General features: G+C 65.3%; 6 protein-coding genes across 8 annotated transcripts in view; 2 read left to right on the top strand and 4 right to left on the bottom strand.

Moving 5' to 3' along the window:
• The window catches only part of FURIN (furin, paired basic amino acid cleaving enzyme), a 19,820-nt gene extending 18,795 nt beyond the window's left edge, over positions 1 to 1,025 (bottom strand). The window contains exon 1 of the mRNA XM_027688568.1: positions 935 to 1,025. The gene's annotated coding sequence lies outside the window, so the exon portion shown is untranslated. The remainder of the gene's footprint in view (positions 1 to 934) is intronic.
• Positions 1,026 to 5,489: 4,464 nt separating this feature from the next.
• MFAP1 (microfibril associated protein 1) lies at positions 5,490 to 9,774 on the top strand. Its single transcript, XM_027688589.1, has 9 exons — positions 5,490 to 5,648; positions 5,734 to 5,953; positions 6,563 to 6,692; positions 6,996 to 7,183; positions 7,607 to 7,715; positions 7,786 to 7,946; positions 8,201 to 8,360; positions 8,840 to 8,929; positions 9,056 to 9,774. Exons 1-9 carry the CDS (start codon positions 5,570 to 5,572, stop codon positions 9,236 to 9,238), a joined length of 1,320 nt encoding a protein of 439 aa, XP_027544390.1. The 5' UTR covers positions 5,490 to 5,569; the 3' UTR covers positions 9,239 to 9,774.
• Positions 9,775 to 10,125: 351 nt separating this feature from the next.
• On the bottom strand, positions 10,126 to 11,155 carry HYPK (huntingtin interacting protein K). Its single transcript, XM_027688595.1, has 4 exons — positions 10,936 to 11,155; positions 10,702 to 10,757; positions 10,465 to 10,516; positions 10,126 to 10,271 (listed from the first exon to the last, which is right to left on the bottom strand). Exons 1-4 carry the CDS (start codon positions 11,119 to 11,121, stop codon positions 10,176 to 10,178), a joined length of 390 nt encoding a protein of 129 aa, XP_027544396.1. The 5' UTR covers positions 11,122 to 11,155; the 3' UTR covers positions 10,126 to 10,175.
• Positions 11,156 to 11,795: 640 nt separating this feature from the next.
• Positions 11,796 to 16,164, top strand: SERINC4 (serine incorporator 4). 3 transcript variants are annotated; one of them, XM_027688583.1, is made up of 12 exons: positions 11,796 to 12,388; positions 12,517 to 12,648; positions 13,051 to 13,229; positions 13,316 to 13,395; positions 13,490 to 13,583; positions 13,646 to 13,857; positions 14,120 to 14,215; positions 14,287 to 14,413; positions 14,731 to 14,803; positions 15,020 to 15,071; positions 15,177 to 15,333; positions 15,647 to 16,164. In XM_027688583.1, exons 1-12 carry the CDS (start codon positions 12,338 to 12,340, stop codon positions 15,861 to 15,863), a joined length of 1,470 nt encoding a protein of 489 aa, XP_027544384.1. In that variant the 5' UTR covers positions 11,796 to 12,337; the 3' UTR covers positions 15,864 to 16,164. The 3 variants fall into 3 exon arrangements, with proteins under 3 accessions (XP_027544384.1, XP_027544383.1, XP_027544385.1); XM_027688582.1 differs by having other exon boundaries at positions 15,020 to 15,333; XM_027688584.1 differs by lacking the exons at positions 11,796 to 12,388; positions 12,517 to 12,648 and having other exon boundaries at positions 12,868 to 13,229.
• Positions 16,165 to 19,052: 2,888 nt separating this feature from the next.
• Positions 19,053 to 19,766, bottom strand: SERF2 (small EDRK-rich factor 2). The gene is made up of 3 exons (XM_027688597.1): positions 19,651 to 19,766; positions 19,355 to 19,463; positions 19,053 to 19,253 (listed from the first exon to the last, which is right to left on the bottom strand). The coding sequence occupies exons 1-3, from the start codon at positions 19,655 to 19,657 to the stop codon at positions 19,190 to 19,192; spliced, it is 180 nt and encodes a 59-aa protein (XP_027544398.1). The 5' UTR covers positions 19,658 to 19,766; the 3' UTR covers positions 19,053 to 19,189.
• Positions 19,767 to 19,894: 128 nt separating this feature from the next.
• LOC113970078 (peptidyl-prolyl cis-trans isomerase FKBP8-like) lies at positions 19,895 to 22,125 on the bottom strand. The gene is made up of 8 exons (XM_027688590.1): positions 21,835 to 22,125; positions 21,532 to 21,698; positions 21,350 to 21,438; positions 20,959 to 21,176; positions 20,716 to 20,888; positions 20,561 to 20,638; positions 20,276 to 20,379; positions 19,895 to 20,186 (listed from the first exon to the last, which is right to left on the bottom strand). Exons 1-8 carry the CDS (start codon positions 22,067 to 22,069, stop codon positions 20,150 to 20,152), a joined length of 1,101 nt encoding a protein of 366 aa, XP_027544391.1. The 5' UTR covers positions 22,070 to 22,125; the 3' UTR covers positions 19,895 to 20,149.
• Between the last annotated feature and the right edge of the window lie 1,214 nt (positions 22,126 to 23,339).

Raw genomic sequence — 23,339 nt, forward strand, 5'->3', positions numbered from 1 at the left:
CCCGCCAGTACCGGGCACGGCCCGGGGCTCAGCGCAGCCTCTCCTGCGTGGGCCTGCCTGTGCCCACCCCGAGGGTACCTGTGCCAACCGAAGCAGGAGACCTGGATCTGCCCCGTGAGAGCCGTGACCCCCCCATGGGCTCCCGGCACTGACTGGGGTACGAGGGCACCTGCAGCAAAGGGCACACAGAAGACGCCCCATCTCTGCCTGGTGTAGCAGGTTGTGCTTCAACATGGGGCTGGTGAGACATGAGCCCAGCCAGACCAGCCTGTTTCAGCCCTGGCAGCCCCCGGAGAAGAGAGCTCCCCAGCCAGGCTATGGGAATAACACCAGCCTTCCCATGAGGTCCATACCATGGGGCTGTGGCCCCAGGTCAGTGTGCAGCAGCCTGAGAGAGAAACTGTCTGGAAAGCAGCAACACAAGGAAAATCCATTAGCCCTGTTTCAGGAGAGAGACCTCCACCAAGGAGAAAAGGTGAGAAGTGAAACGATTTCAGTCATTTGTAAAAACAATCCACTGTGTCACAAGCAACACAAAAGCAGCGGAACCCAAACTGACCTGAACCCAAACCTGAATCCTCCGCACCTGCAATGGCTCTGGCAGCCCCAAGCAGGAGCAGGTCCTAGTGCTCCTCACGGAGAAAAGGAAGTCACTCGGATATCATGATCGAGATCGTGAAGCATTAGCAATCGCACAGGAAACAGTCACCTTGGTAACTGAAATGCTGAGAACAGCCCAGAAAATCTGGCACAGGGCAGGTTTCTGTGCTAACTGGGTTGGTTCTGCAGGGACTCAGGCTGGGCAGACCCCAGCATCCAGCCCAAAGAGCCGCACCAGGGACCACCGGCCACAGGGGCTGTGGTGCCCCAGGCCCACCCTCAGGGCCACGGTCCTGCTGGGGGGCCCGGCACACCGCGGACAGGCAGCACTCACCCCAACACCACCTCAGCGTGCTTGGAAGTCGTTCCTGCAGTCGTCCAGCCCAGGCCGGCCCTTGGTTGCACAGCAAAGCTGGCCATGCCCCACGGAGTTATATGGAGGATATATGGATGGGGGCAGGACCAGTGGTGGGAGGTGGGCTGGTAGGCAGGCTGCCTGCCCCACTCACACACCTTATCTTCCAATGCCTCCTTTGAGTGCTGGCAGCTATGCCAGGGCAGGTGAGGCGCCACTGCACCTTGCCCTGTGACATATGGTGCTGGGGAGAGGAGCTGACAAAGGGCCCTTGTCGCCATGGGCTTACCACGGTGCCGCGGGGCAGGCAGGCAGGAAGCACTGCACTCTTACATAAACCGCTGGCCTGGGACCTGCGCTGACCCCGCTGCCCTGCCAAAGACAACGCCTGGCCTGAAGAGCACCTGGCTGTGGGTGGCACAGTGCCACGGGCAGGGAAGGGACATGCTGTCCCAGCAGCCCCCCAGAGCACAACTGCAGATGGAGCAGAGACAAGGGCAACCAGTGTGGATCTGGGCGGCTGCTGTGCCCCCCTCACCTCTCAGGACCGCCTGGCACCCCTCTCTGCCCCCAGCCGTGGTGCAGCAAGGGGGTGAAGCAGTTACTGCAGCCATGTTTGCCAGGACCATGAACCCTCCTCTCAGACTTGGCGCCATGGCTCAGAGGCACCAGCACACCCCAGGAGACAGCAGGAACAGCTGTTCCATGCAGCAGTGTACCAGCAAAACGGCAGCCCTATTGCGAGCCAGCCGCACTGTCCCGTCTCACGAGGTCTGCCCTGCCAGGCTCCCGTGGGGCCCACACTACAGGCACAGGGGCTAAACTTCTCACTGGGGCTGGGAGAGACCCCCCTGTACTGAGCACACTGTGCGGTGTGGCCCAGCTGCACACACAATCAATAGAAACCCACTTTCATGGAAAAATCAGGTCAGTTTTCGGCTTTCAGGTTGCAGAGATTGCACAAACCCAACAGTGATGCAACTGCCCATCTGCCCGAGGTCTGTGGGAGGCAGAGCAACACAGCACTGCGCCCCTGCCTGCAGGCACAACAGCCCCGGGGACCCCCGGGACTGCAGGCGGAAGCAGCCAGTGAGTGGGGACCAGCAGAGGAAGGGCAGAGGGCCCACACAAACAGCAGAGAAAATGAAGTAACAGGCAGCAACGGCAGGCAGAAACATCCGGAGGGACAGAATCAATACCTGAATGTTTACCTAGCACAGAGCAACCCGCTCTGCCTCCCAACGCCCTGTGCCAGTGCAGGGGCAAGCCCACGGCCCCTCTGCTGTGCTGTTCAGCCCCTTCCCTGCACCTGCCCTCACCCTCTCCCGAAGCTGAGGCTGCAGTCCCCTTCCCTGGAGCCTCTCCAACCCCTCTCCTCCCTTCCCCCCGGATGCTACCAGCCTGAGACTGCTGTGGCCCCGCCAGGAGCTGTGCTCCGCAGGGTCCTGCTGGCTCCAGCAGCTCTATTCCTCTCCAGCTCCCAGACACAACATCTCACTGTGGCCACATGCAGGGACTCGGGCCCAGCCTGAACACTCTGACCTTGTCCTGCGGTACAGCCTCAGACACAAACTGACTGGCTTGGGGGGGTTCTGTAACTTTATCTGCCTCTGGCTTTGTCAGCAGCAGCTGTAACGCTGGCAACGTGTAGACCTACCCCAGCTCTGCCCCTGCTCTGGGCTTGTGGTACGTGAGCTACCATCACCTATCTCATGACAGCACCCTGCCATCACCTGCCATGCAGGTGCAGGGACACCTTTCCACAGCCCAAGCACCATAAGGTGCTTGTGGCACTCAGGGTGCTCCACACAAGTGACACATATAGGAACACAAGTACATGTGTGCAGGGAACACCAGGCTGGGAACCCACTTATGGCCCAGCAGCAGGAGCCCTGTGTACCCACGGGCTTCAGTGGGCTGGGGAGGGGGTGCTCACAGACACGGACAGACGAACCCAGCCCAAAGCCCAGCAGGTGCAGCTGGCACAGCACTGTGAGGCAGACTGGCCCATGTTCCAGGCTCATTCATGCCAGCAGCTGTCAGCCTCCTGCAGCCTCGCACCACTGTGGGAAGGGGGGGCTCAGCCCTACTAAGTGCCCCCCACCTCTGCCACAGCCCAGCTGCCGACAGCCAAGCACTGCAGGGCTGACACGTCAGCAGCCACTGTGCTGGGGAGAGGGGATGTGGGGCAAAGACACGTCATAGCCAAGGGTGGCTTCTTGCCACAGCCTCCAGTGCCGGCGGCCACAGAACCAAGCCAAACTTAAAGATATTTCCCTGTTTGCCCAGGTCTTTACTTTTGCTTCACCTGAATGGGACAGTACGTGCTTTGTGTGCAGTCCCCAAGATTCCCCTTAGCTGCTGTGGCCAATTGTTTCTCTGAGCACTGTTGAAGCTCCCTCCTTGTCCCCTGGCACAGGACTCATCAGGTGGGAACACACTGTGACAGCCCTCAACATTAACTTCTCATCAGATGACCAAACACAGAGTGGGAGTTCCAGTTGTCATCCGGGTGCAAAGGCCAGAAGCACACGGGTCGGCTCTTGCTCGTTCCTGGTGGAGGCTGGGGAGAACCTTCAGGTGCTGTAGCATTATAAAGCCACCAATACCTCAGTTGCTCAGGCAAACCACCAGCTTCAGGGCATGAAGGGAGCCCCCCGCCCCCCATCTGGTGCAGGGACACACTAAAGCAGGGGAGCCCTGGAGAAAGGCCCCAGCTCTGCCTGCGGCAGGAACGGGGCCATGTGGAGTGCACTGCAGGGAGATCCTTCCCCAGCACCACAGCAGGGACTGAGCAGGAATGGCTGCTGGGTGCAGCTAGCTGGCATTGCAAGGGGCTGGGCCCACCTGCCCCTGTGCCTGGGGGCAGCCACCCCTGCCTGCAGCCCTGCCGGATCATGGTCACCCAACCGGATCTGCCCCGCCTCAGCATTTCTGTGGGACGGGGAAAGTGCCCCAGGAGGGAGCCAGCCTCAGGACCTCCGCAGCCACTGCTGGGACCCTCCATCCCAGTGGAGCTGGGCCCAGACTGGGATGGTACTGCTACCAATTGGGTCTGCTCTCCCCAAGACAGGCTCCACAAAATCCTTCCAGAGGGACATCTCCCAGTTCAGACCAAGGACACCTTTCCTGCACTCCCTTATGGATTGTGCTCCAGTGCTGACCCACCAACTGGAAAACATATGTGCATTGGGCCTTCCTCACTGCCAGGGCTGGCCTCGCCCCACACAGCCTCTGCTGCACGGGCACAAGGGCACCTTCTCCAGCACCAACAGGGCAGGCACCCGGCAGTGCAGAGTTAAGCACGGCTCTGCCCCCTGCTTCCCAAATTCCCCTGCCAGCAAGCAGATTTCATGGAAGATAAAACCTCACCCTTAAAACCTCTTCCTTTCTTCAGCAGAAGGTAGCAGGCAGAGGGTGGCAGGTGTGACTGTGGTGGCTTGTGCTGTAGTTTTACCCAACTTAGAAGTGGTTATCTTCTGTGGCAGGATGTGAGACGTCCTGCGTCAGCCAATCGCTCCGGCGCTGTGAAACCTCGAGCCCCACGGAAGCTGAGACATGCTGACACGGGCAGCCCCCGGCTGCTTATGGAAAACCCCGCATGGCTGTCTTGAAGTGGCTGTGGCCCTGACCCTTCCCCACACATACATCACTGCACCGATGCCACCAGGAACCCCAGGGGCTCCCCCAGCGCCGCTCTGCGGCACGGCGAAAGGTCCTGCTGCACCGGCAGCAGCCCTACCCCAAGCGCTGGCGTCCCCGGGGGCTGCGGGGGGACACACGGCTGGGCCGGGGACACCGGTCCTTGCTGCCCAGGAGGTGGGGACCCAGGCGGCAGCGCTGGGACTCGGCGGGGCTGTCTGGCAGCGGGCAGAGCAGTAGGGCTGGGGCCAGGGCTGGCTCTGGCTGTCGGGGCCAGAGCGGGAGGGACTGGGCAGCTTCAACAGCAGCCACGACCACCCAGCCCCAGTCCTGCCCCGAGCAGCCATCCTGGCGGCGGGCACAGCACAGACCCACGGGCCCCGCTGTGCACTGAGCGAGCAGCGGTTTTTCCAGGTTGTGCCGGGGGAATTCAGTACAGGAATGCACCAGCTGCAGGACGTGTCCCACAGCCCAGCAAGTTACGGAGACCCCGAACCCTCGGTGTTCAAGCAGCGGCCGCTCAGACCCAGCCCCGCACGGAAGGCGCCCTCCCCGAGCGGGGGGCGGCAACGGGGCCGGCTGGGGCTTCAGCCGGAGCCCCGCGGCGCTCAGACAGAGCGCCAGAGGCGCCAGAGCCCCGTCCCGGGGATACCCCGCGTTGCCCCGCCGTGCAATGGCCCCTTGGCCGGTGCCTCGCCCTGACGCCCCAGTGGATCGCAGAAAACCTGCGCCGTGCGGGAGGGAACCTCCCCCGGCCGAAGGCGGGACCCGGAGCGACCAAGGGCTCCCCCTGCCAGCCCGCCCCAGGGCCAGCGGCCCGGCCCGGCCCGGCAGTGACGCCACACTGAGCGTCACTTCCGGCTCCGGCGCGGCCCCGACCCCGGTTCCGGCGAAAGCGGCCGCGGTTCCGGTTCCGGTGTTGTCAGTGCCGCAGCTCGGACGCCGCCCGGCCGGGCCCCTGTCGCCGCCACCATGGCGGTCCCCAGCGCCCTCATGAAGCAGCCGCCGATCCAGTCCACGGCGGGCGCCGTGCCCGTCCGCAACGAGAAGGGTGAGCGGGGGCCCGGGGGGCAGGGGGGGGGGAGTGCCGGGGGGGCGCGGGGCCGGGACCCTCGGTGACGGCCCGGCGCTCGCAGGCGAGCTGTCCATGGAGAAGGTGAAGGTGAAGCGGTACGTGTCGGGCAAGCGGCCCGACTATGCGCCCATGGAGTCGTCGGAGGAGGAAGACGAGGAGTTCCAGTTCATCAAGAAGGCGAAGGAGCAGGAGGTGGAGCCCGAGGAGCAGGAGGAGGAACTGGCCAACGACCCTCGCCTCCGGCGCCTCCAGAACCGCATCGCGGAGGACGTGGAGGAGCGGTGAGTGCTGGGTCAGGCGGGAGCTGACCTCCCTTTGCCTGGCGGGGGCTGGGGAGCCTGCACTTCTCTGCGGCACTGCAGGGAAGAACTGCACCGGGCAGGAGCTGGGAGCGTTGTCCGGGCAGTGCAGGAGAGTCTGTGACTCTTCTCACATCCATGCTGCGCTCTCCCTGGGGCTCCTTTCCAACCAGGAGCCACCCAGGCAAAGCCCCACATCCAGGTGGACTTGAGGGGGTGGTGGCGAAAGCAGGCTCCAAAATAGATATTGGTGCAGTGTGCTGAGGCTCGAGGCAGTGGGGAGGGATAGTGTCATGTGAAGTGTGCTCTGGAGAGGGAGCACCATGTGCTGCTTGCCTCCTGTGGAACTGCTGCTGGTTTCGTTTCCAGTAGCAGGGAGGCTTCCCGTTGAGAACTCCATTTCTACTCAAAGCACGGACAGTGAGGAGCTGCCTGTGCCCAGCCACTGCAGCCTCCTGGGAGAGCACATCTCAGTTCTCCCCGCACCTGGCAGTGCCAGTGCTTACCTTGCCAGGAGCGATTCCTGAACAGCCACCTTCCCGTAGCCTCTTTACATTACGAGTGCCATGGGTTAACTGGGGCCTGTTGCAGGCTTGCGAGACACCGCAAAATCGTGGAACCTGAAGTGGTTGGAGAAAGTGATTCGGAGGTGGAGGGGGAAGCATGGCGGCTGGAGCGTGAGGACACCAGTGAAGAGGAGGAGGAAGAGATCGATGATGAGGTGTGCTTGCAGAGCTGGAGAACGGGCCCAGGGAAACTGGAATGGCACAGGCTGGAGATGCCCTTTGCACAGATATGTGGGTTTTCTGGTGGAGCTGGACAAGTGTTACACCTGGCCATGACTTTCCTGGTGGGTGACCATCCTCTTGCATGGGACTGGACACTCAGAGAGGCCACCCTGCATCCGGAGGGGTGGGTGTATCTTCTCAAAGCCAACACTCCAAACATCACGCGTGTTTGACAGAGGAGAGAGGGAAGCGGTAGCGGGACTGGTCTCTGACTGCTCTGTGCTGTTCCCCATTAGGAGATCGAGCGTCGACGTGGGATGATGCGTCAGCGAGCGCAGGAGAGGAAAACGGAGGAGATGGAAGTGATGGAGTTGGAAGATGAGGGTCGCTCTGGAGAAGAATCCGAGTCAGAATCCGAGTATGAGGAGTACACGGACAGCGAGGATGAAATGGAGCCGCGTCTCAAACCTGTCTTCATCCGCAAGTAGGTGACACGGTTGCATGGGCCGGCCCTGGCAGGGACTCGTGAGTGACAAGCTCGGGGCTGCCACAGTCCCTTCCTCGCCATGGGGCAGCCGTTTGCCTCCCCCAGGTGGGATGGTCACAGCCTGGCAGGGCACAGCTGAGGAGCGAGAGGCGATCCCTGTACCCACAGCCCCTCACTGGCTGTGTTGTGTCACTGCAGGATCATGCTGTGGAGTCTGAGTGGAGCCCTTGGGTGAGGGCTGTACAGTGGCAATGGGATGTGGTAACCCCGAGAAAGGGGAGAGGCCCAGGGCTTGGCCTGTGCTTGCAGAGGGCAAAGGCTGAAAGCAGCTGCAGTGCAGGAGGGGATGGAGTCAGTAGAGGGCCAGGCAGCTGCGCTGGGTTGCGGTAGGGCTGAAGGCTGTTGTGGTCCTGCTCTCAGGAAGGACCGGATCACAGTTCAGGAGCGAGAAGCGGAAGCCCTGAAGCAGAAGGAGCTGGAGCAGGAAGCAAAGAGGATGGCAGAGGAGAGGCGCAAGTACACACTCAAGGTGTGGAGGGTTGGGCTGGGGGCCGTGGGAGGCAGTCACTGCAGCAAGTTTAGCTTGGACCTTGCTACAGATCGTAGAAGAGGAAGCAAAGAAGGAGCTGGAAGAGAACAAACGCTCGCTGGCAGCACTGGATGCGCTTGATACAGATGATGAGAATGATGAGGAAGAGTATGAGGCCTGGAAGGTCCGTGAGCTGAAGCGCATCAAACGGGACCGTGAGGAACGAGAAGCGTAAGTATTGTCTGTGTAGACACGAGGCTTAGAGCCCACAGGCTCCTCTAAAGAAAAAGCACCTCTTCCTCAGGCTGCCCTTTGGCAGCAGGGTCCCAGCTGGACCAAGTGCCCAGAGCCCTTCCTGCCTTCCCTCAGGGCACCTTTGCTCCCTGACAGTAAATGTGTAACCCCTTGGGTGGTAGCTGGTGACAGCTGCTGTCCTGGGAGCTGCCCTGGGGATGTGGGGTCTCAGGGGCTTCTCTCTCACCCAGCATGGAGAAGGAAAAGGCGGAGATCGAGCGCATGCGGAACCTGACGGAGGAGGAGCGCCGAGCTGAGCTCCGGGCCAACGGCAAAGTCATCACCAACAAGGCAGTGAAGGGCAAATACAAGTTCCTGCAGAAGTACTACCACCGCGGTGCCTTCTTCATGGTGAGTATGCCAAGGGCTGGGCATGGCCACAGGGGCTGTGCCAGACCCTAGGGCCACCTTTTTGCTCTGGGGAGCCTCCCCTATCCTGCAGTGCTCTGGGGCTGAGGTTGCCCTGGGACAAGAGCCAGCCCTGAGAGGCATCACGGGGCTGAAGCTGACTCAGCATGACCTCACCGGACCACGTCAGATTGAGGGTTCCCAGCTGAGATGAAGTCAAAGCTGCAGAGCTGTCCCTGTGCTGCTGTCTGGGCCACAGACCCAGCCAGAACCAAGCTAGCTCCATGTGGGCTATGACCTGTGCATTGGAGAAGTGGCCTGGGGGACAACGCTCACATCCCCCCCACCAGCAGTAGTTAATAGGGCTGCAAGTACTGTGGCAGCCCTGGCAGAGCAGTGATACAAGCTGTGGGCAGCTCCCCCACTTCTGCTGGCGCTGGCCAGAACCTTTGAGGCTGAGCAGACACGTCCTTTTTCTGCAGGATGAGGACGAGGAGGTGTACAAGAGGGACTTCAGTGCCCCGACCCTCGAGGATCACTTCAACAAGACCATCCTGCCCAAAGTCATGCAGGTGGGTGCACTGGCAGAGGGTGCCCAGCCCACGTGCCAGGCCAAAGGGTGGGGGTTCTGGGCAGGGGGGAGCAGCAGGTCCTGCAGCCACCCTGAGCAGCTGCTCACGAGCTCTTCTGCTCCCCAGGTCAAGAACTTTGGGCGCTCAGGGCGGACCAAGTACACGCACTTGGTGGACCAGGACACCACCTCCTTTGACTCTGCCTGGGGCCAGGAGAGTGCACAGAACACCAAGTTCTTTAAGCAGAAGGCAGCAGGCGTGCGGGACGTCTTCGAGAGACCCTCAGCCAAGAAGCGAAAAACCACCTAAGGGCACGGGCAGGAGGGTCTGGCGTGGCTGATGCTGGCAGGAGGGCACTGCCCTGTCAGCTGTCAGAACCTGGGCAGGGACAGAAGGGACTCGTGCTGGGACTCCTGTGGTGACAAGCTCTTCCTCTGCCCGTGCTGTGCCTGCCCTGATGTGGTGTCCCGCTCCCGGTGCTGCACAGACCAGGTGGGCTCCTTGCCTGTGCGCTGTAGAGGACAATGGTCTGTGATGCTGGCCAGGCCTGTGGACAGACCATGTCCCACCAGCTGCCAGTCTGTAGCCTCAGCAGCACCCAGCAGGCCATGCAGGAGTGCAGCAGCACCCCTAGATCCAACACACCCAATTCTGGAGGAATTAGAGGACTTTTGTACCCATCTGTTCCCCAACACCTCCTCTTTTCTTGTACTGTCCCTGGTGTCAGTCTGGGCCCTGTTTTGGGGTGGGCAGCGGTAACCCTGTCTCCTCACCCTATTCCTGCAAGGTTTGGCTTTTCTACCTGTGTGGGGTGGGGGGTTTGATTAAAGATTTGATTTTTCTTACACACTCTGGCCCTATTGTTCTTACAGACATGGCCATGTGGTTCTGTGCCTTCCTGCGAGCCAGGGTGGGCACCAGCCTGGGCAGGGCATGCACAGGTGGCTGTCACTGCTGCCTCAGGCCTGTGCCTGTGAAGCCCCAAGGGGGTGAGGTTAAAAGAGGGGAGTGCAGCAAGTGTTGGTGCTCAGGCAGGTCACCTTGTCTTGCTCCAGTCATGGGTGTGCCCAGCCAGTACTGCCAAAGTGATGCCACACACATCTTCCTGCAGGCTGGGCCCTGCCTGTGGGTCCCATGAGCCCCGTGGGACCTGCTGGGCAGGTCCTGGCACTGCGCAGACCACAGAGACAGCCCAGTCCCACCAGTGCCTTTATTGGTGCAGTGAGAGCCATACCCACAGCCCAGCTCAGTTGGTGAGGGTGATCAGGGCCTCTACCACGTTGCCCATGTGCTCGCGCAGGCTGCGCTCGGCTGCGGCCCGGGAGATCTCCATCTCTGTCATCTGCAGGGAAACCACAGCCCGGTACAGCAGCTGCAGGGCCCCACGGGCTGGGCAGGGGGCGGTGGACGGCAGCTGCCCGGGAGGAGACTGCCCGGCCTCAGGGCACGCGTGCACCAGCCCCCTCCGTGGGTGCAGTTTCACACCCCAGGTTTGGGACACGACACGGCTCACCCGGCGCCCCGCCTCTACTCACAATCAGCTCCAGGTCCTCCTTCTTGATGGTCACTTTTGCCAGTTCTTTCTCCCTGCGACAAGAGACGAACAAACCTCCGGTGATCGGCAGCCCTCCCCGGTCGCTGCCCCGGCGCAGCAGTGCGGGGTGTGCGCTGAGAGGGGGCCGGGGCCGGGCCGGGCCGGTCAGACCGGGAAGTCGCGGGCCGGTGTCCGCGCGGGCACTGCCCCCAAGCCCCGAGCGAGCGCGGGCTATTACCTCTCCTGCTTTGCTTTCTGCTCCCGGGATCTCCGGTCTCCGATCACCGACATGGCCTGCCAGAACGAGCGCAGTCACCGCGCTGCGCGGCACCGGGCGGGTCAGCGCCGCACCGGCGGCACGGGGACCGGCACCGGGACGGACGTGCAGGCTCGGTGCTCAGGGCCCGGCTCGGCCCCACCGCAGGCGGCGCCCAGCCCCCCACCCCGGCCCGGTCCCATCCCGCCGCCGCACCGTCTCCAGGTTGGAGCTCTGGATCTCCTTCTCCTCCGCGTAGTCCGTGACGCGCTCCAAGTCCGCCGCGCCGCTGTCGTGCTTCCGCGGCTTCTCGGCCGCGCGCCCGCCCGCCCCATCGCTGCCGCCGCCGGAGCCGTTCGGCTCTGTCTCCAGCTCCAGCTCCACGTCTCCCTCCGCCGCCATCCCGCCGCCGCCACCGGGAGCCGCTTCCGGTCACATGCGCCGCCAGCCGAGCTAATGAGAGGCGCGCGCTCAAAGGCGATGGGGGCGGGGCCAAAGGCGGTCCTGGCCCCGCCCCCAGGGCCGCCTTGGCCCCGGCCCCCGGGCCGCTGAGCGGCCGCAGCTCCGTCTCTGCCGGTGCTCCCCGGGCGGTTCGGTCCCTCCCGGTGCTCCCCGGGCGGTTCGGTCCCTCCCGGTGCTCCCCGGGCGGTTCGGTCCCTCCCGGTGCTCCCCGGGCGGTTCGGTCCTTCCCGGTGCTCCGGGAGTTCCGGAGCCGGCGGCCCCGGCGCTGCCGAGACGCGGAGCTGGGCATGGGCGGGCGCAGCCCCGCCGCCGTCCTCTGGTGCCCGCCGGCGCTAAGCCGGGATTACTGGGTCAGCGATCCCGATTTGGCTCCCGCTGCTGCCACACGGATGATCGGACGGGCCCGGCCGCAGCGAGGCCCTAGCCGGGTCTCGGGCGCTGCCGGAGGCGGGAGGCGGCCGGGCCGTGGCCTTGCGCCCCCGAGCTCGGGGTGCGCTGGGTCAGCGGAGGCCGCACCGGCAGCGCGGCCCGGGCTGCCGCGGGCACGGCGGGTCCGCCCCCGCCGCTCCCTTCCCGCACGGGTGTTACTCATCCACCCGATGGGGCCCCCGCGTCCCTCGGACTGGGCTGCGTGCGCAAAGCCGGAACGGCTGCGGAGCAGCCGAAGGAAGGTGACGACAGCCCCAGCACGGGGCTCCCTGCACGCCGTGGCTCGTCCCCAATCTCCTGCCGACACTGGGGGTTCCCCGCTCACCGCTGGATGTGCCTTATGCCATCCCCCTACCCCGCGTGGTACCTGTGTCCCTTGGGGGCCTCTGTGCCTGGGGGTGCTCCAGACCCCCAGTACCCCAACACTCCCCAGCTCCTCCGCACAGCCCCGGGGCATCGCTCTGAGATCAGGGTTACACCATCGGCAGACCCCACGTGCCCCTCATGCCCGCCCATGCCCAGGCCGGCTTCCACGGCCTCGTCCTGCCCAGTGAGGGGCCGGGGTGCGGGCAGGGCTGCCCATGGCCGGGGATCACTGGACACTGCCCACGGAGCGTCCCAGGGGTGGCTGCCGGGAGGGAGCAGCGAGCAGATGGCGGGGCGGGCCAAGCCGACAATCCTGTAATCCCATCAGCGCCGCGGGGGCTGAGCAGAGCCGAGCCGGGCCATGGCGGGCACACGGGCGCACGGATACCTCCTGCACCCGCTACTCTCCCAGGTGGGACTCGGGGCCTGGCGGGGCTGGGAGTGGGGATGGGAGGGGGGCTGGGAAGGGAGGAGGTGCCGGGCCAGGCTGGGGGGCAGTGCTGGCCCTGCGGGATCCTCGCTGACCGTGCTCCCCCCCAGCTGTGCTGCAGTTGTCACGGGCTCCGCGTGTCCACGAGCACGCGGATCCTCTACACGCTCCTGCACGTCCTGGCCTCTGCCGTGTGCTGCCTCATGCTCTCCCGCACTGTGGCCCAAGCCATCACAGAGAAGGTGACAGCAGGAGCTGGGACATCCAGGGTGCTGGGAGTGCTGGGAGTCCCCTGGGATAATGAGGGTCTCAAGGATACCATGAGTGCTGGGGATACAGGAGTGCCAGGCACCCTGGGGCACCCAGGGGCATCCAGGAGAGCACTGGGGGTGCCAGAATTGCCAGGGAGTCAGGAGTACTGGGTTGCTGGGGATAGTAACAGGGCTGCTGGGAGTGACAAGGGTGCTGGAGGTGTCAAGGGGGAAGGGGTGCAAGGGGTACCAAAGATGCAGGGTGTTGGGGGTCCCAGGGTCACTGGGAATGCTGGGGATATCAGAAGTCTGGGTGCACTGGATGCCATGGGTCCTGGAGGGTGCTGGGTGGAAACACCAGCAGCCCTGTCCCATCACCCACCATGCCTGCAGGTGCCCTTCTCCGTGGTGCTGTGCCAACACCTGCCTGGGGGCACAGACTGTGAGCGGCTGGTGGGCTCCTTGGCCGTGTACCGGGTCTGCTTCGGCACCTCCTGCTTCCACCTGGCACAGGCTGCCCTGCTGCTCAACGTGCGCTCGAGCTCTGACTGCCGCGCGCAGCTCCACAATGGGTACGGGCAGGCTGTGGGGCTGGAACAGGGTGTCCCAGGATGGGGCTGCCAGGGGCTCTGTCCCACTGACATTCACTGCCCTGCAGGTTCTGGCTCCTGAAGCTGCTGGCACTGGTGGGCCTCTGGGCTGCAAGCTTCTTCATCCCAGAGGACAACTTCATCCAAGGTATGTCCCCCACCTCACCCAAGCTGGCAGCCCGGGCATCTCTCACAGCTCCCACCTGCCCTTAGCTATCCCCAACTCTGCCCTCTCCCCCCAGCCTGGCACTACATGGGTGTCTGTGGGGGCTTCGCCTTCATCCTCATCCAGCTGGTGCTGATCACGGCCTTTGCACACACCTGGAACAAGAACTGGTGAGTGCCGGGGTGCCGGGTGGGCACCCACCTGCTGCCACCACTCACACGCTCTCCCACAGGCTGACGGGCGCCGCGCAGGACAAGCGCTGGTACCTGGCCGTGCTGCTGGCCACGGCCGCCTTCTACACCCTCGCCTCTGCCGCCTTCTCCTTCCTCTACAAGTTCTACACCCACCCGGCCGCCTGCCACCTCAACAAGGCGCTGCTCACCATCAATGGCAGCCTCTGTGGCATCATGTCCTTCATCTCCATCACGCCCTGTGTGCGACTCAGTGGGTATCACACGGCACAGTGGGGGTTGCCATGCTGGATGTCCTGGGTTAGGGGTGGCTGTGCCCCCCAGCTCAGGGCCAGCACTTGACCACTGGAGGAGAACCCATCTCCCCAGGGCTCCCGATAGCCCCTCCTGTACCTTGGTGCAGGGCACAGGGCAGGGGGGTGGCATAGGGGGCTACCTGGGGCCCAAGCAGAGCTCACCCACCAGCTTATGGCACACCAGGGATTCCAGTGACACCTCTGTCCCTACCCTTGCAGAGCAGCCACGGTCAGGGCTGTTGCAGTCCTCAATCATCAGCTGCTATGTGATGTACCTCACCTTCTCCGCGCTGTCCAGCCGTCCCCCGGAGAGAGGTGGGTGCCCCCACCCACCACCAGCAGCCCCCGCCATGGTGCACTCCTGTCTCACCTCTGCCTCCCCACAGTGCTCTACAAGGGTCAGAACCTCACCGTCTGCTTCCCGGGGGTCCGGCAGGACGAGCTGCAGACAGAGGACACCACCGTCGCCGTGCTGGGCGCTGCCATCATGTATGCCTGCGTGCTCTTTGCGTGGTACGTATGCCCATGGCACAGGGTGGGCAGGGCCCCTGCAGCACTGGCCCACCAGGCACCAGCTCTGCTGGGCACAGCCAGCCCAATTGGCACCACACAAGGACCCCATCCCCATGGCCAGCAGAGCCGGGAATGTCCTGAGGGGTGGCAGGGCCAAAGCAGATGGGGCATTGGTGGGTGGGCAGGGGCAGCACAGGGACCCCAGATACAGCACAGCAGGGCTCCTGCAGCTGTGGGGGATCCATGGGATGGGCTGAGGGCCTGGCACAAGGCAGTGGCTGCCTGTGTTATGATTTCTGCCTCTCTCCTGGGCACAGCAACGAAGCCTCCTACCTTGCCGAGGTTTTCGGGCCCCTCTGGATGGTCAAAGTCTACAGCTTTGAGTTTGAAGTGAGTACGGATGCAGCTGTGCCTCGTGTCCTCCTGCCACGGGCACCCTAGACCCACCACCCCAAGCCCTTGTCACAGCCCCAGCATGGGGCAGGTCTGTCCAGCCAAGCACAGGGGGCTGCCCAGAGCACACCCACCTGCCCCAGTGCCAAGGAGGGCTCAGCCCAGCCACCGTGGCCATGGGGCTAGGCAGCCACCTCTCTGCTGTCCCTGCAGAAACCCTCCTGTTGCTTCTGCTGCCCCGAGAAGATGGAGGAGGAACTGAGAGGTGGGTGCAGGGTGGGTGCGGGAAAGCAGGCAGAGCCTGTGTCCCAGCCTGGGGGTGCCAGTGAGGGGGGCATGCAGGAGCTGCCGTGCCCCCATGCTCTCCCAGGAACCGAGCAGACGTGTGAGCAAGTGGAGGAGAGTGCTAGGGGACAGTTCATTGTCCAGGATGAGCAAGACCGGGTGGTCTACAGCTACTCAGCCTTCCACTTCGTCTTCTTCCTTGCCTCGCTCTACGTCATGATGACCCTCACCAACTGGTTCAGGTAGGGACCCACACTGCTGCCCAGCCTTCCCTGCTCTTGCTCCAGCCCTCTGTGCCAGGCCATGATGCTGTCACCAAGCTGGCGCCTGCTGGGGATGCGCAGGGCTCTGCCCACAGACCTGCACTGCTCTGGCCAATGACCAACAGCAGCCGTGCAGTGCAATGAGGTCTGCAGGGCTGGAGGGTCCATGGCAGGTGGGACATGCCCAGGGACACGTGGCTGCTGGGACACAGGGTGACCTGGTGTCTGCAGCTGGCACAGGAACCCTGTGTCAGCATCCCTCAAGCACCTAACACCTGCCCTCTCCCACCAGCTACGAAAACGCAGTGCTGGAGACCACCTTCACGCATGGCAGCTGGTCAACCTTCTGGGTGAAGGTGTCCTCATGCTGGGCCTGTGTCCTGCTCTACCTGTGGCTGCTGCTGAGCCCCTTCTGCCTCCACAGCTCCCCACAGCACCGGCGCAGCAGCACGGGGCGGCGCATTGTGCGGCGACGACGTGCCCCGCAGCGCATCAACGTCTCCACATAGTCCCTGCCAGGACGAACTGTACCTGGGGCTGGTCCCTGCTGCACCCTGTGCCCTGGCGCTGCCTGGTCCTCCTGGCCTCCCCTGACCCCCCATCCCAGGAGATGGTGGCATCTGAGAGCCTGAGGGGAACCTGGAAGGTGAATGCTTCCAGGGATACTAGCCCTGTGCTGAGCCAGGACCACCCAAGGGGCTGGAGCAAGCCAGAGCAGGTGTTCAGCCTGGATGCCCTGGCGCCCGCAGGGTGCGCTGGGGGAGCAGGGCTCTGCCTGGCCACCCCTGCCATGATGTGCTCACTGTAAATACCTCCTTCAATACATTTTTATACAAAACTCGGAGCTGAGCCTGTGCCATCACCCCACGCAGGCTGCAGCCATAGGGGGCACCCAAGGACTTCCCAGTGTCCTGGGCTGTGCAGCAGTGGAGACCCATCTCTCCCCGCCCAGGAGAACACCGGGCCGCGTGCGGCATCTCCTGGCTGTTGCGGAGCTGGAGCAGCTGAGGGGGGATTTTGGGCGGACCCAGCAGCACAAGAGGTGGCACCATGGAGAGGGAATGGCAGGGCTGTCCCAGCCTGACAGGGCATCCCAAGCCAGCAGCACTGCTGCAGGTGCCCCAGTGCTGTGGGTACAGCCCTCCCTGGGCCAGGCCCAGCTGCTCTCTCATGCCAGGATGGTGAGCAGGAGCCTTTGGGAGAGCAGCAGCAGCCACGGCTCAGCCCAGTGGCATGGGCCTGTGGCAGCAAGCCCTGCAGACCTGGGATACGGGGGCTGTCATCCACGCAGGAGGGGAGGGAGCAAGGGCAGGGGAGCTGTGTGATGTCGCCGCCCCTGTGCAGGGCAGGCTGGCTTGGTTCCCCTCACTTGCCCCAGCAGCACTGTAGCTCACAGCACACAGGGAGCTGCATGAGCCTCTGGAACTGCCACACAGCCCCCACCCTGGCAGCACTGAACACCCTCTGCTCTGCAGAGGAACTGCAGCAGGTGAGCAATGGAGCACAGAGGGGCAGCATCGCTGTAGCCCGTCTCTCAGCATTACCCTCTGCACAGAAGGGCCGACAGCTCCCCACATCCCTGGCTCCCCAGTGCAGCCTCCCAGGCAGACAGGGTGGGCTGCAGCAGTGCTGGCCTTGGACAGCTGCAGAGCTCAGCCTCCAGCACGGACACAGCCTCCTCACCCAGCAGAGTGAGCAGCCACAACTCAGTGGATGGGCCTTGCCCCAGCTCCCACCGGAGCATGGAGGTGAGGGACCTGCCCCTGGCCCAGAGAGGGACACAGGTCTGCTTGCCTGCAGCTCCTGGGTTCGGGCCCCCTACTGTACACATATCACCCAGCAGGCCCCCAGCTCCTCGAAGTGTGAGGCAGAGGGACCCCAGAGCACTGCCAGATCCTTTGTCGAGAGGAAGCTTCCTGCCTTCACCCCATAGGTAACCAGCACCCCCCACGTGATCCAAAGGGCCAGGCTGGGGGAGCTGAGCACACTCCTGCACTATCACCCAACCCCCTTGTCTCAGCAGGGTGTGATAGGAGGGAGGGACCCATGCCCCTCTGTCCCCTATATCAGCTGGTGCTGGCAGGGGATGGGGACACAGGAAAGTCCAGCTTCCTACTGCAACTCTGCATGAACAAGTTCCAAGGAGACATCCCCAGCACCCTTGGTATGAGCCCCCAGCACCACTGACTCCACAGCTGGGGCAGAGGCAGAGGAGCAGGGCCTGATTGTCCCTCCTGGCAGGAGTGGACTTCCAGATCAAGCAGCTGCTGGTGGATGGGGAGCAAACCACATTACAGATCTGGGACACAGCTGGGCAGGAGAGGTGAGAGCGCAGGGCCAGGGATCCTGGGGCTGCACCAAGGTTCCAGCAGCTGCACCACACCAGGCAGTCACTGCACCAGCAGCAGTGACACCCCTGGCCCCAGGTACCAGAGCATCGCCCAGTCCTACTTCCACAAAGCCCATGGCGTGCTGCTTCTCTCCGACATCAGCTCCCCAGGTAGCTTCTTCAGCATCTGCCAGTGGATCGAGGACATCAAGATGGGAAGGGTCCAAGAAGCACCAAGCCCTCAGGAGAGGGGTAGGAACCTTGGGGCTTCCAGGGGGTTGGGTTGTGGTGTGCCCCAGCCTGTCCTGGGGAGCACGAATGAGGCAGGAAAGAGCTCGGCTGCTGCCAGGCAAGAGGGGCCTCCAGAAGCAGCAAGAGCACTTCCCCTGACCTTTTCCCTTTTGCTGGTGTCTGGAACAGCACTTGGCTCCCAGGCATTGCATAGGTGTGATAGGAGGCAGCCAGTGTGGCACCCAAAGGACATGGGCCAGGGCCGCAGGTTGCCAGAAAGCCCCGAGCCACCCTTCTCCTGCAGGTCACCGAGCAGCCACTGCCACTCATGCTAGTAGGGAACAAGATGGACCTGCGGCCCGGCTTGGTGGAGACAGGGAGGGCCTACACAGCCCATGGGCAGCACCTGGCCATAGTGAGCAGAAGCTTCTTGGGGCCCCCTGGGGCAGCCGAGCCCACACCGACCCCTGCTGCCGCCCCCAGGCCCACGGCTGCCTCTTCTGCGAGACTAGCGCCAAGGACGGCAGCAACGTGGTGGAGGGGGTGCTGCACCTCGCCCGGTCAGGAGCCCCCGGCCGCCGCGGGACCGGGCCCCGTGCTGCCAGGCCGGGCTGACGCTGCTGTTCTGGCCCTGCAGGGATGTTAAGAGGACGATGAATAACGGCCTCAGCACTGGGCTGGACCTCGGCTTTGCTCCGCGGGCGGCTCCGCGCTGCTGGCGGGCATAGCGCGGGGCACGGGCGGCTACGGCTCGGCCCACCCCGGCCGTGCCGCAGCGCGGTTCTCCGTCGGTGCGCAGGCCCGGCCGCCATCTCTCCACCACCGCCCTCCGAGCGACCCCGAGCCCCGGCTGCGCCTCGGCCCGCTCCGGCGCCATCCTGTCCGGCTTCGTTCCTCGAGCCTCCCCACTCTCCCATTCGCCCCGGGGCGTTCGCCCCTCAAACCCGTCCCCCGCGTTGACCCCCGGTGATGTCCCAGGGACCGCCCAGGCCCGGCCCCACCTTTGTTCCTCACCGTGAAGATGCCGCCGCTCCACCACCGCCGCGCTTGGTCCTTCTTCCCGCGGCCGCGATCGCTTCAGCGGCGGTGCCCGCTCCCCCCCGCCCCCCGCCCGGCGGACGGACGAGCAGACGCGGCGTGCAGGGCTCCACAGCTACTTTAATAGGGGACAGCGCCGCGCGGTGCGGGGCGCGGCCGGGGGGCCCGGCCCAGGGCGGTGCGGGGCATCCTGCCGGCGGGACCGGCCCTGGGGCGGCGGCCTGGCACGGCCGCCCGCTACTTGTTGCCCTCCTTCTTCTCGTCAGCCTTCTTCTGCTTCTGCTGCATGATCTCCGAGTCCCTGCGGGGAGCGCGGCGGGGCTGGCGGCGGGGCCGGCACCGCCACAGGGCGGGAGCGGGGAGCGGGGCGGGGGAGGCCGGCAGGGCCGGCCCGGCGCTCACCTCTGCTTGCGGGCGGCGGCCGAGAGCCCGTCGTCCCGCCGCTTGCCTTTGCCTGAGTCGCTCTGCTTCTTCAGGTTCTTCTGCCGCGCCAGTTCGCGCTGGTTTCCGCCTGCCACGGCGCGGCCGCCTCAGCGCGGCCGGCCCCGCGGCGCGGCCCGCCCCGCACCCCGCGCCTACGGGCCCCGCCACCCTCCCGCCCCAGCCCAGCCGCTGCCCGCAGGCCAAGTCCCGGCGCGCCACTGGGCCATGGCACGACGGGGTCATGGCACGGCACCGTTGGGCCAGCCCGCACTCACGGGTCATGGCGCCGCTCCTTCCCACCTCCGCTCCGCCGCCACGTCCCGCACTGACCCCCCCACGCCCCGCCCCGCGCCAGACTTTAAAGGCAGCCCCAGCCAATCACAGTGCCGATCCCACCCTTGCTGCACTCCCACTGGTGCGTCTCTCTGGCCAGACCCCGCCTGATTGGCCGCGGGCTACGACCGCCGTTCTGCCGGCGGGGGCGAAAAAGCCGGGGATGGGGCGCACGCGCCACAGCCACCTCTCGAGCAGGGGGTGTGGCGCCTGGGCCACGCCCCGTTGTGACGTCATGAGCCGTGCGGAAAGCGCTGCGGGAGGGGGGGAGCGATGCGGACGGAGGAGAGAGAGATATGCAGCCCCGCTCAGCCCTCTCGCCCGCCGTCCTCCCCCACCGCAGCGCTCGTCTCCACCCCAGGGAGTGCGGGGCAATGCAGGGAGGATGGTGCGGGAGCGTTCCTCTCTCCTCGATCAGGCTCCGATGCGCTGCGGGGCCGCTCAGACCGCTCCTTCCGCCGTGGGCGGTGCAGGAGATCTACAGGGAGGGACGGCCGTGGGTGCTACCCACGCCAAGACGGTGCGGGACGGGTATCCGTCCCCGCACAGCCAAATTCGTCTACGCACCCGGGGCTCGGCGGCGGCATCGGGTCGTGGCGGGGGTCCTGCGAGGCGGTGCTAGATGGGGCGCTCTGGCGCTTCGCTAGCCGTGAGAGCTCGGCGTGGATCACCTGCGGGCAGAAGGGCAGCTGCGGCGAACAGGGCTCCGGTGGGACCTCCGACGGTCCCAGTCCCGGCTCCTGTGGGATCTCCTCCCGCCCCACTGCTCCCGGCACCGGCTCTTGCGAGAGCCCCGCCCGTCCCATCGCTCCCGGTACCATCCTGCGGTACCACCCTCTCCCGCCCCCGCACCTTGCTGGCCGGATCCAGCTCCAGGGCTCTCCTCAGGACGAGCGCGGCCTCTGCGTCCCGGCCCTGCTCCGCCAGCAGCTACAGGCAGAGGAGTAGGGGGTAGCGGGCGGCCGGGCCGAGGGGCGCCAAGAGGGGCGGAGCGGAGCGGGTCCCACCTGCCCCCGCCGGAGCAGTGCCCGGCCGTTGTCGGGGCTGATCCGCAGGGCCGCCTCGCAGGCTGCCAGCGCCTCCTCCACCCGCCCCAGTTTCAGCTCGGCGGCCGCGCAGTTGTTGAGGCACTTCACGCGCTGTTCCTGCAGCTCCTCTTCCTCCTCGGGCCCGGGAGGCGCTGCGGGGCGAGCGGCGGTCTCAGCGTCCCGGCCCCGCCGCCCCGGGCCCTCCCTCCCGACCGGTCTCACCGGTAGCGGGGCCATCCAGGGCGTGCAGGGCCAGCCGGTACGAGCGCAGCGCCGCCGCGAAGTCGCCCCGCGCGAAATGGAAGTTGCCCCGCTCCCTGCGCTGCGAACCCAGACGCAGGCGGGCGGCAGGCGGCAGCGGCTGCGGGTCGGGGCCGTCCCGCACCTCCAGCAGCGTCACCTCGAACAGCAGCGGCGCCTCGGGCGGCACGTCGGGCTCCCTGCGGGCACAGCGCCGGCTGCCCCCTGCCCGCCCCGGTCCCCTGCCCACCCTGCCTTCCCGGCCCCATCCACCTGCCCCTGTCCCCATCCACCTGCCCCTGTCCCCTGCCCGCCCCGGTCCGTCTGCCCTCCCGGCCCCTGCCTGATGGCTCCCCCTGCCCACCCGCCTTACCTGCCCGGGCGGCCATAGGCGTAGGGGCAGGCGGCGAGGAAGAAGGAGATCTCCCCGGGCTGCATGGTTGGGACGCCCAGCTCCAGCGCCTGCGGACGGGCATGGCGAGGCTGATGAGGCGCGGCGGCACCGGGCGGCGCTGAGCCTGCGCCGCACCGGACAGTGCACTGGTTTGAGCTCACCTGCACGACGTCCCCGTGGCCAGGCACGAAGGTGAGCCGCGGGTCCCGCTCCACCAGCCCGCCGTCCTCCAGGGCGCCCAGCACCTTCACCGACACCTCCTGGCCCGGCCGCGGCTGCGGCCCGCCCAGCCCGGCCCGCACCACGCGCTTCCGGAGCAGCCGGTCCTCTGCGGGGGAGACGGCGCTGAGAGCCCAGCCTGGATCCCCGAAACCGGCACCCTTTGCCCGGCTTTCCCCGGTACCGCCCCTTACAGCCCGCGACTCCCGGCCTGGCTCGCCCCAGGGTTCCCCGAGGGCTCTCACCCGTCAGGTCGCTCCAGCCGTCGGCGGCGAAGAGTGGCCCGAAGCCGTCGGGTCCCGGTACCGCCAGTGCCTCCAGCCGCCGGTAGAAGAGCCGCTCCTCTTCGCGCACCGTCGGCAGCGCGATAGCCGTGTGGGGCAGCCGGAACCGCACCCGCCGGTCCCTGCCCGGCCCCCGCGGCCGCCCGCCTCCCCCTGTCTCCCTCTCCGGGGAGCCGCCGGGCGAGGGGCCCGGCATGCCCGCCCCTGCCCCGCCTCGCCGCACGCCGCTACCAGCCGGCTTCGGTCCGGGCGTCCCCGAGGTTCGCCGGCGGGTGCCCACGGCCCCCAGCACGCACAGAGCGCGTCGCCACCGATTCCGCCGCGCCGCGACTGCCGGGGTCCGCCCGGGCCGGGGCCGCCGCCGAGCGCATCCCGCCGCGCCGTTACCTAATGCTGGGAAGCGGCTCAGGGGATTAGCCCGGGCCGGCGGCAAAAATAGCCGGCTCAGGACGAGCCCCGCCGCGGGGCTCCCGGCGCCCGCCCCTGCCCCCTGGGTCCGCCCGCCCGCCGCTGTCGCGCACGCCGTGCAATGCCTCGGGCGTAGCTGCGCGGGCGTCTCCGGTACTGGGACGGCGGACCGGGTCCCTGGCTCAGCTTCCTGCACGTGCACCTCGCGGCGGCGGCGCGGGCGCTGCGGGCGGCGGCAGCTGGGACCGGGCCTGGCGAGGGGAACCGGGCACCAGAGGGACTTACCGGTGCTCTGGTCCTGGGTCCTGCCCTGCATCTCTGGATTTCAGGTACTTGAAACTACAATTGTGTACGAGTACCACCACCTTAAGAAGGTGAGGCTGGATGCAGGGCATGGACTGATTTCTCTCCTGGAGCTGATCCATATATATTTTTTCCCCTCCAGATGTATCCCAGCTACCAGCAAGAGAAGAATTGCTGTGAATACCTCCACCAGAAGCCGTCTCATACCAAAAGAATGGCTTTGCAGTTTGAAAGAAGTTTGAGCTACTGATGCAGCTGGGGAAGAAAGTGTTGTACTGCACAGCTGCTGTAGCCAGAGCAGTGTGTGCTAAGCCTTGTATGAGCTACTGTATCTGGAGAATTCCAGCAGCGATAAATAACGTGCCCAGCCTTTTGAGTTGTAGGGGAGGAATCCAGAGATAGAACAAGCTCTGGCTCTTGCCCTGGTAACTGCTGCCACACAGCAGTGCCCTCTTCAACTCGCATGCAGCACAAGAATCCAGAGTCAGGGCAACAGCCCCTCCCTGGTCAGCCTATCTCACTCCTGCCCTTCCCAGAGGAAAGTAGGATACCCTGGTCAGTCACAGCCCACACCACCCAACCACAACACAGGGTCTATTCCTCTCCCTCCTGAAGAGTAACTCACAGCTACCAGCCTGTTTCTTACCAAGAGACAAAATGATGTTACAATTAAGTGGTCTTAACTGCCCTCACCACAGCCAAGCACCTGGCTATGAGAAACTCTCAGTCCAGGCCCTACCTGTGTTTGGGTAGAG

This window comes from Neopelma chrysocephalum, unplaced genomic scaffold, assembly GCF_003984885.1.
Source record: "Neopelma chrysocephalum unplaced genomic scaffold, ASM398488v2 Primary Assembly neopelma1_75, whole genome shotgun sequence".
Taxonomy (NCBI): domain Eukaryota; kingdom Metazoa; phylum Chordata; class Aves; order Passeriformes; family Pipridae; genus Neopelma; species Neopelma chrysocephalum.

What these genes read in the sequence shown, in the direction of transcription:
- SERINC4 (XM_027688582.1), top strand. Translation starts at nt 12,338, where the DNA reads ATGGCGGGCACACGGGCGCACGGATACCTCCTGCACCCGCTACTCTCC. An exon ending in AGAGGACAACTTCATCCAAG is followed by an intron (nt 13,396 to 13,489) that starts GTATGTCCCCCA and finishes CTCTCCCCCCAG; the next exon opens with CCTGGCACTACATGGGTGTC. An exon ending in CACACCTGGAACAAGAACTG is followed by an intron (nt 13,584 to 13,645) that starts GTGAGTGCCGGG and finishes GCTCTCCCACAG; the next exon opens with GCTGACGGGCGCCGCGCAGG.
- SERF2 (XM_027688597.1), bottom strand. An exon ending in GCCGCCGCCCGCAAGCAGAG is followed by an intron (nt 19,254 to 19,354) that starts GTGAGCGCCGGG and finishes CGCTCCCCGCAG; the next exon opens with GGACTCGGAGATCATGCAGC.
- LOC113970078 (XM_027688590.1), bottom strand. Translation starts at nt 22,069, where the DNA reads ATGCCGGGCCCCTCGCCCGGCGGCTCCCCGGAGAGGGAGACAGGGGGA. An exon ending in GCCTATGGCCGCCCGGGCAG is followed by an intron (nt 21,177 to 21,349) that starts GTAAGGCGGGTG and finishes CTGTGCCCGCAG; the next exon opens with GGAGCCCGACGTGCCGCCCG. An exon ending in CCTGGATGGCCCCGCTACCG is followed by an intron (nt 20,889 to 20,958) that starts GTGAGACCGGTC and finishes CTCGCCCCGCAG; the next exon opens with CGCCTCCCGGGCCCGAGGAG.
- MFAP1 (XM_027688589.1), top strand. Translation starts at nt 5,570, where the DNA reads ATGGCGGTCCCCAGCGCCCTCATGAAGCAGCCGCCGATCCAGTCCACG. An exon ending in GGCGCAAGTACACACTCAAG is followed by an intron (nt 7,716 to 7,785) that starts GTGTGGAGGGTT and finishes ACCTTGCTACAG; the next exon opens with ATCGTAGAAGAGGAAGCAAA. An exon ending in ACCGCGGTGCCTTCTTCATG is followed by an intron (nt 8,361 to 8,839) that starts GTGAGTATGCCA and finishes CTTTTTCTGCAG; the next exon opens with GATGAGGACGAGGAGGTGTA.
- HYPK (XM_027688595.1), bottom strand. Translation starts at nt 11,121, where the DNA reads ATGGCGGCGGAGGGAGACGTGGAGCTGGAGCTGGAGACAGAGCCGAAC. An exon ending in AGAGCTCCAACCTGGAGACG is followed by an intron (nt 10,758 to 10,935) that starts GTGCGGCGGCGG and finishes TCGTTCTGGCAG; the next exon opens with GCCATGTCGGTGATCGGAGA. An exon ending in AGGAGGACCTGGAGCTGATT is followed by an intron (nt 10,272 to 10,464) that starts GTGAGTAGAGGC and finishes GTTTCCCTGCAG; the next exon opens with ATGACAGAGATGGAGATCTC.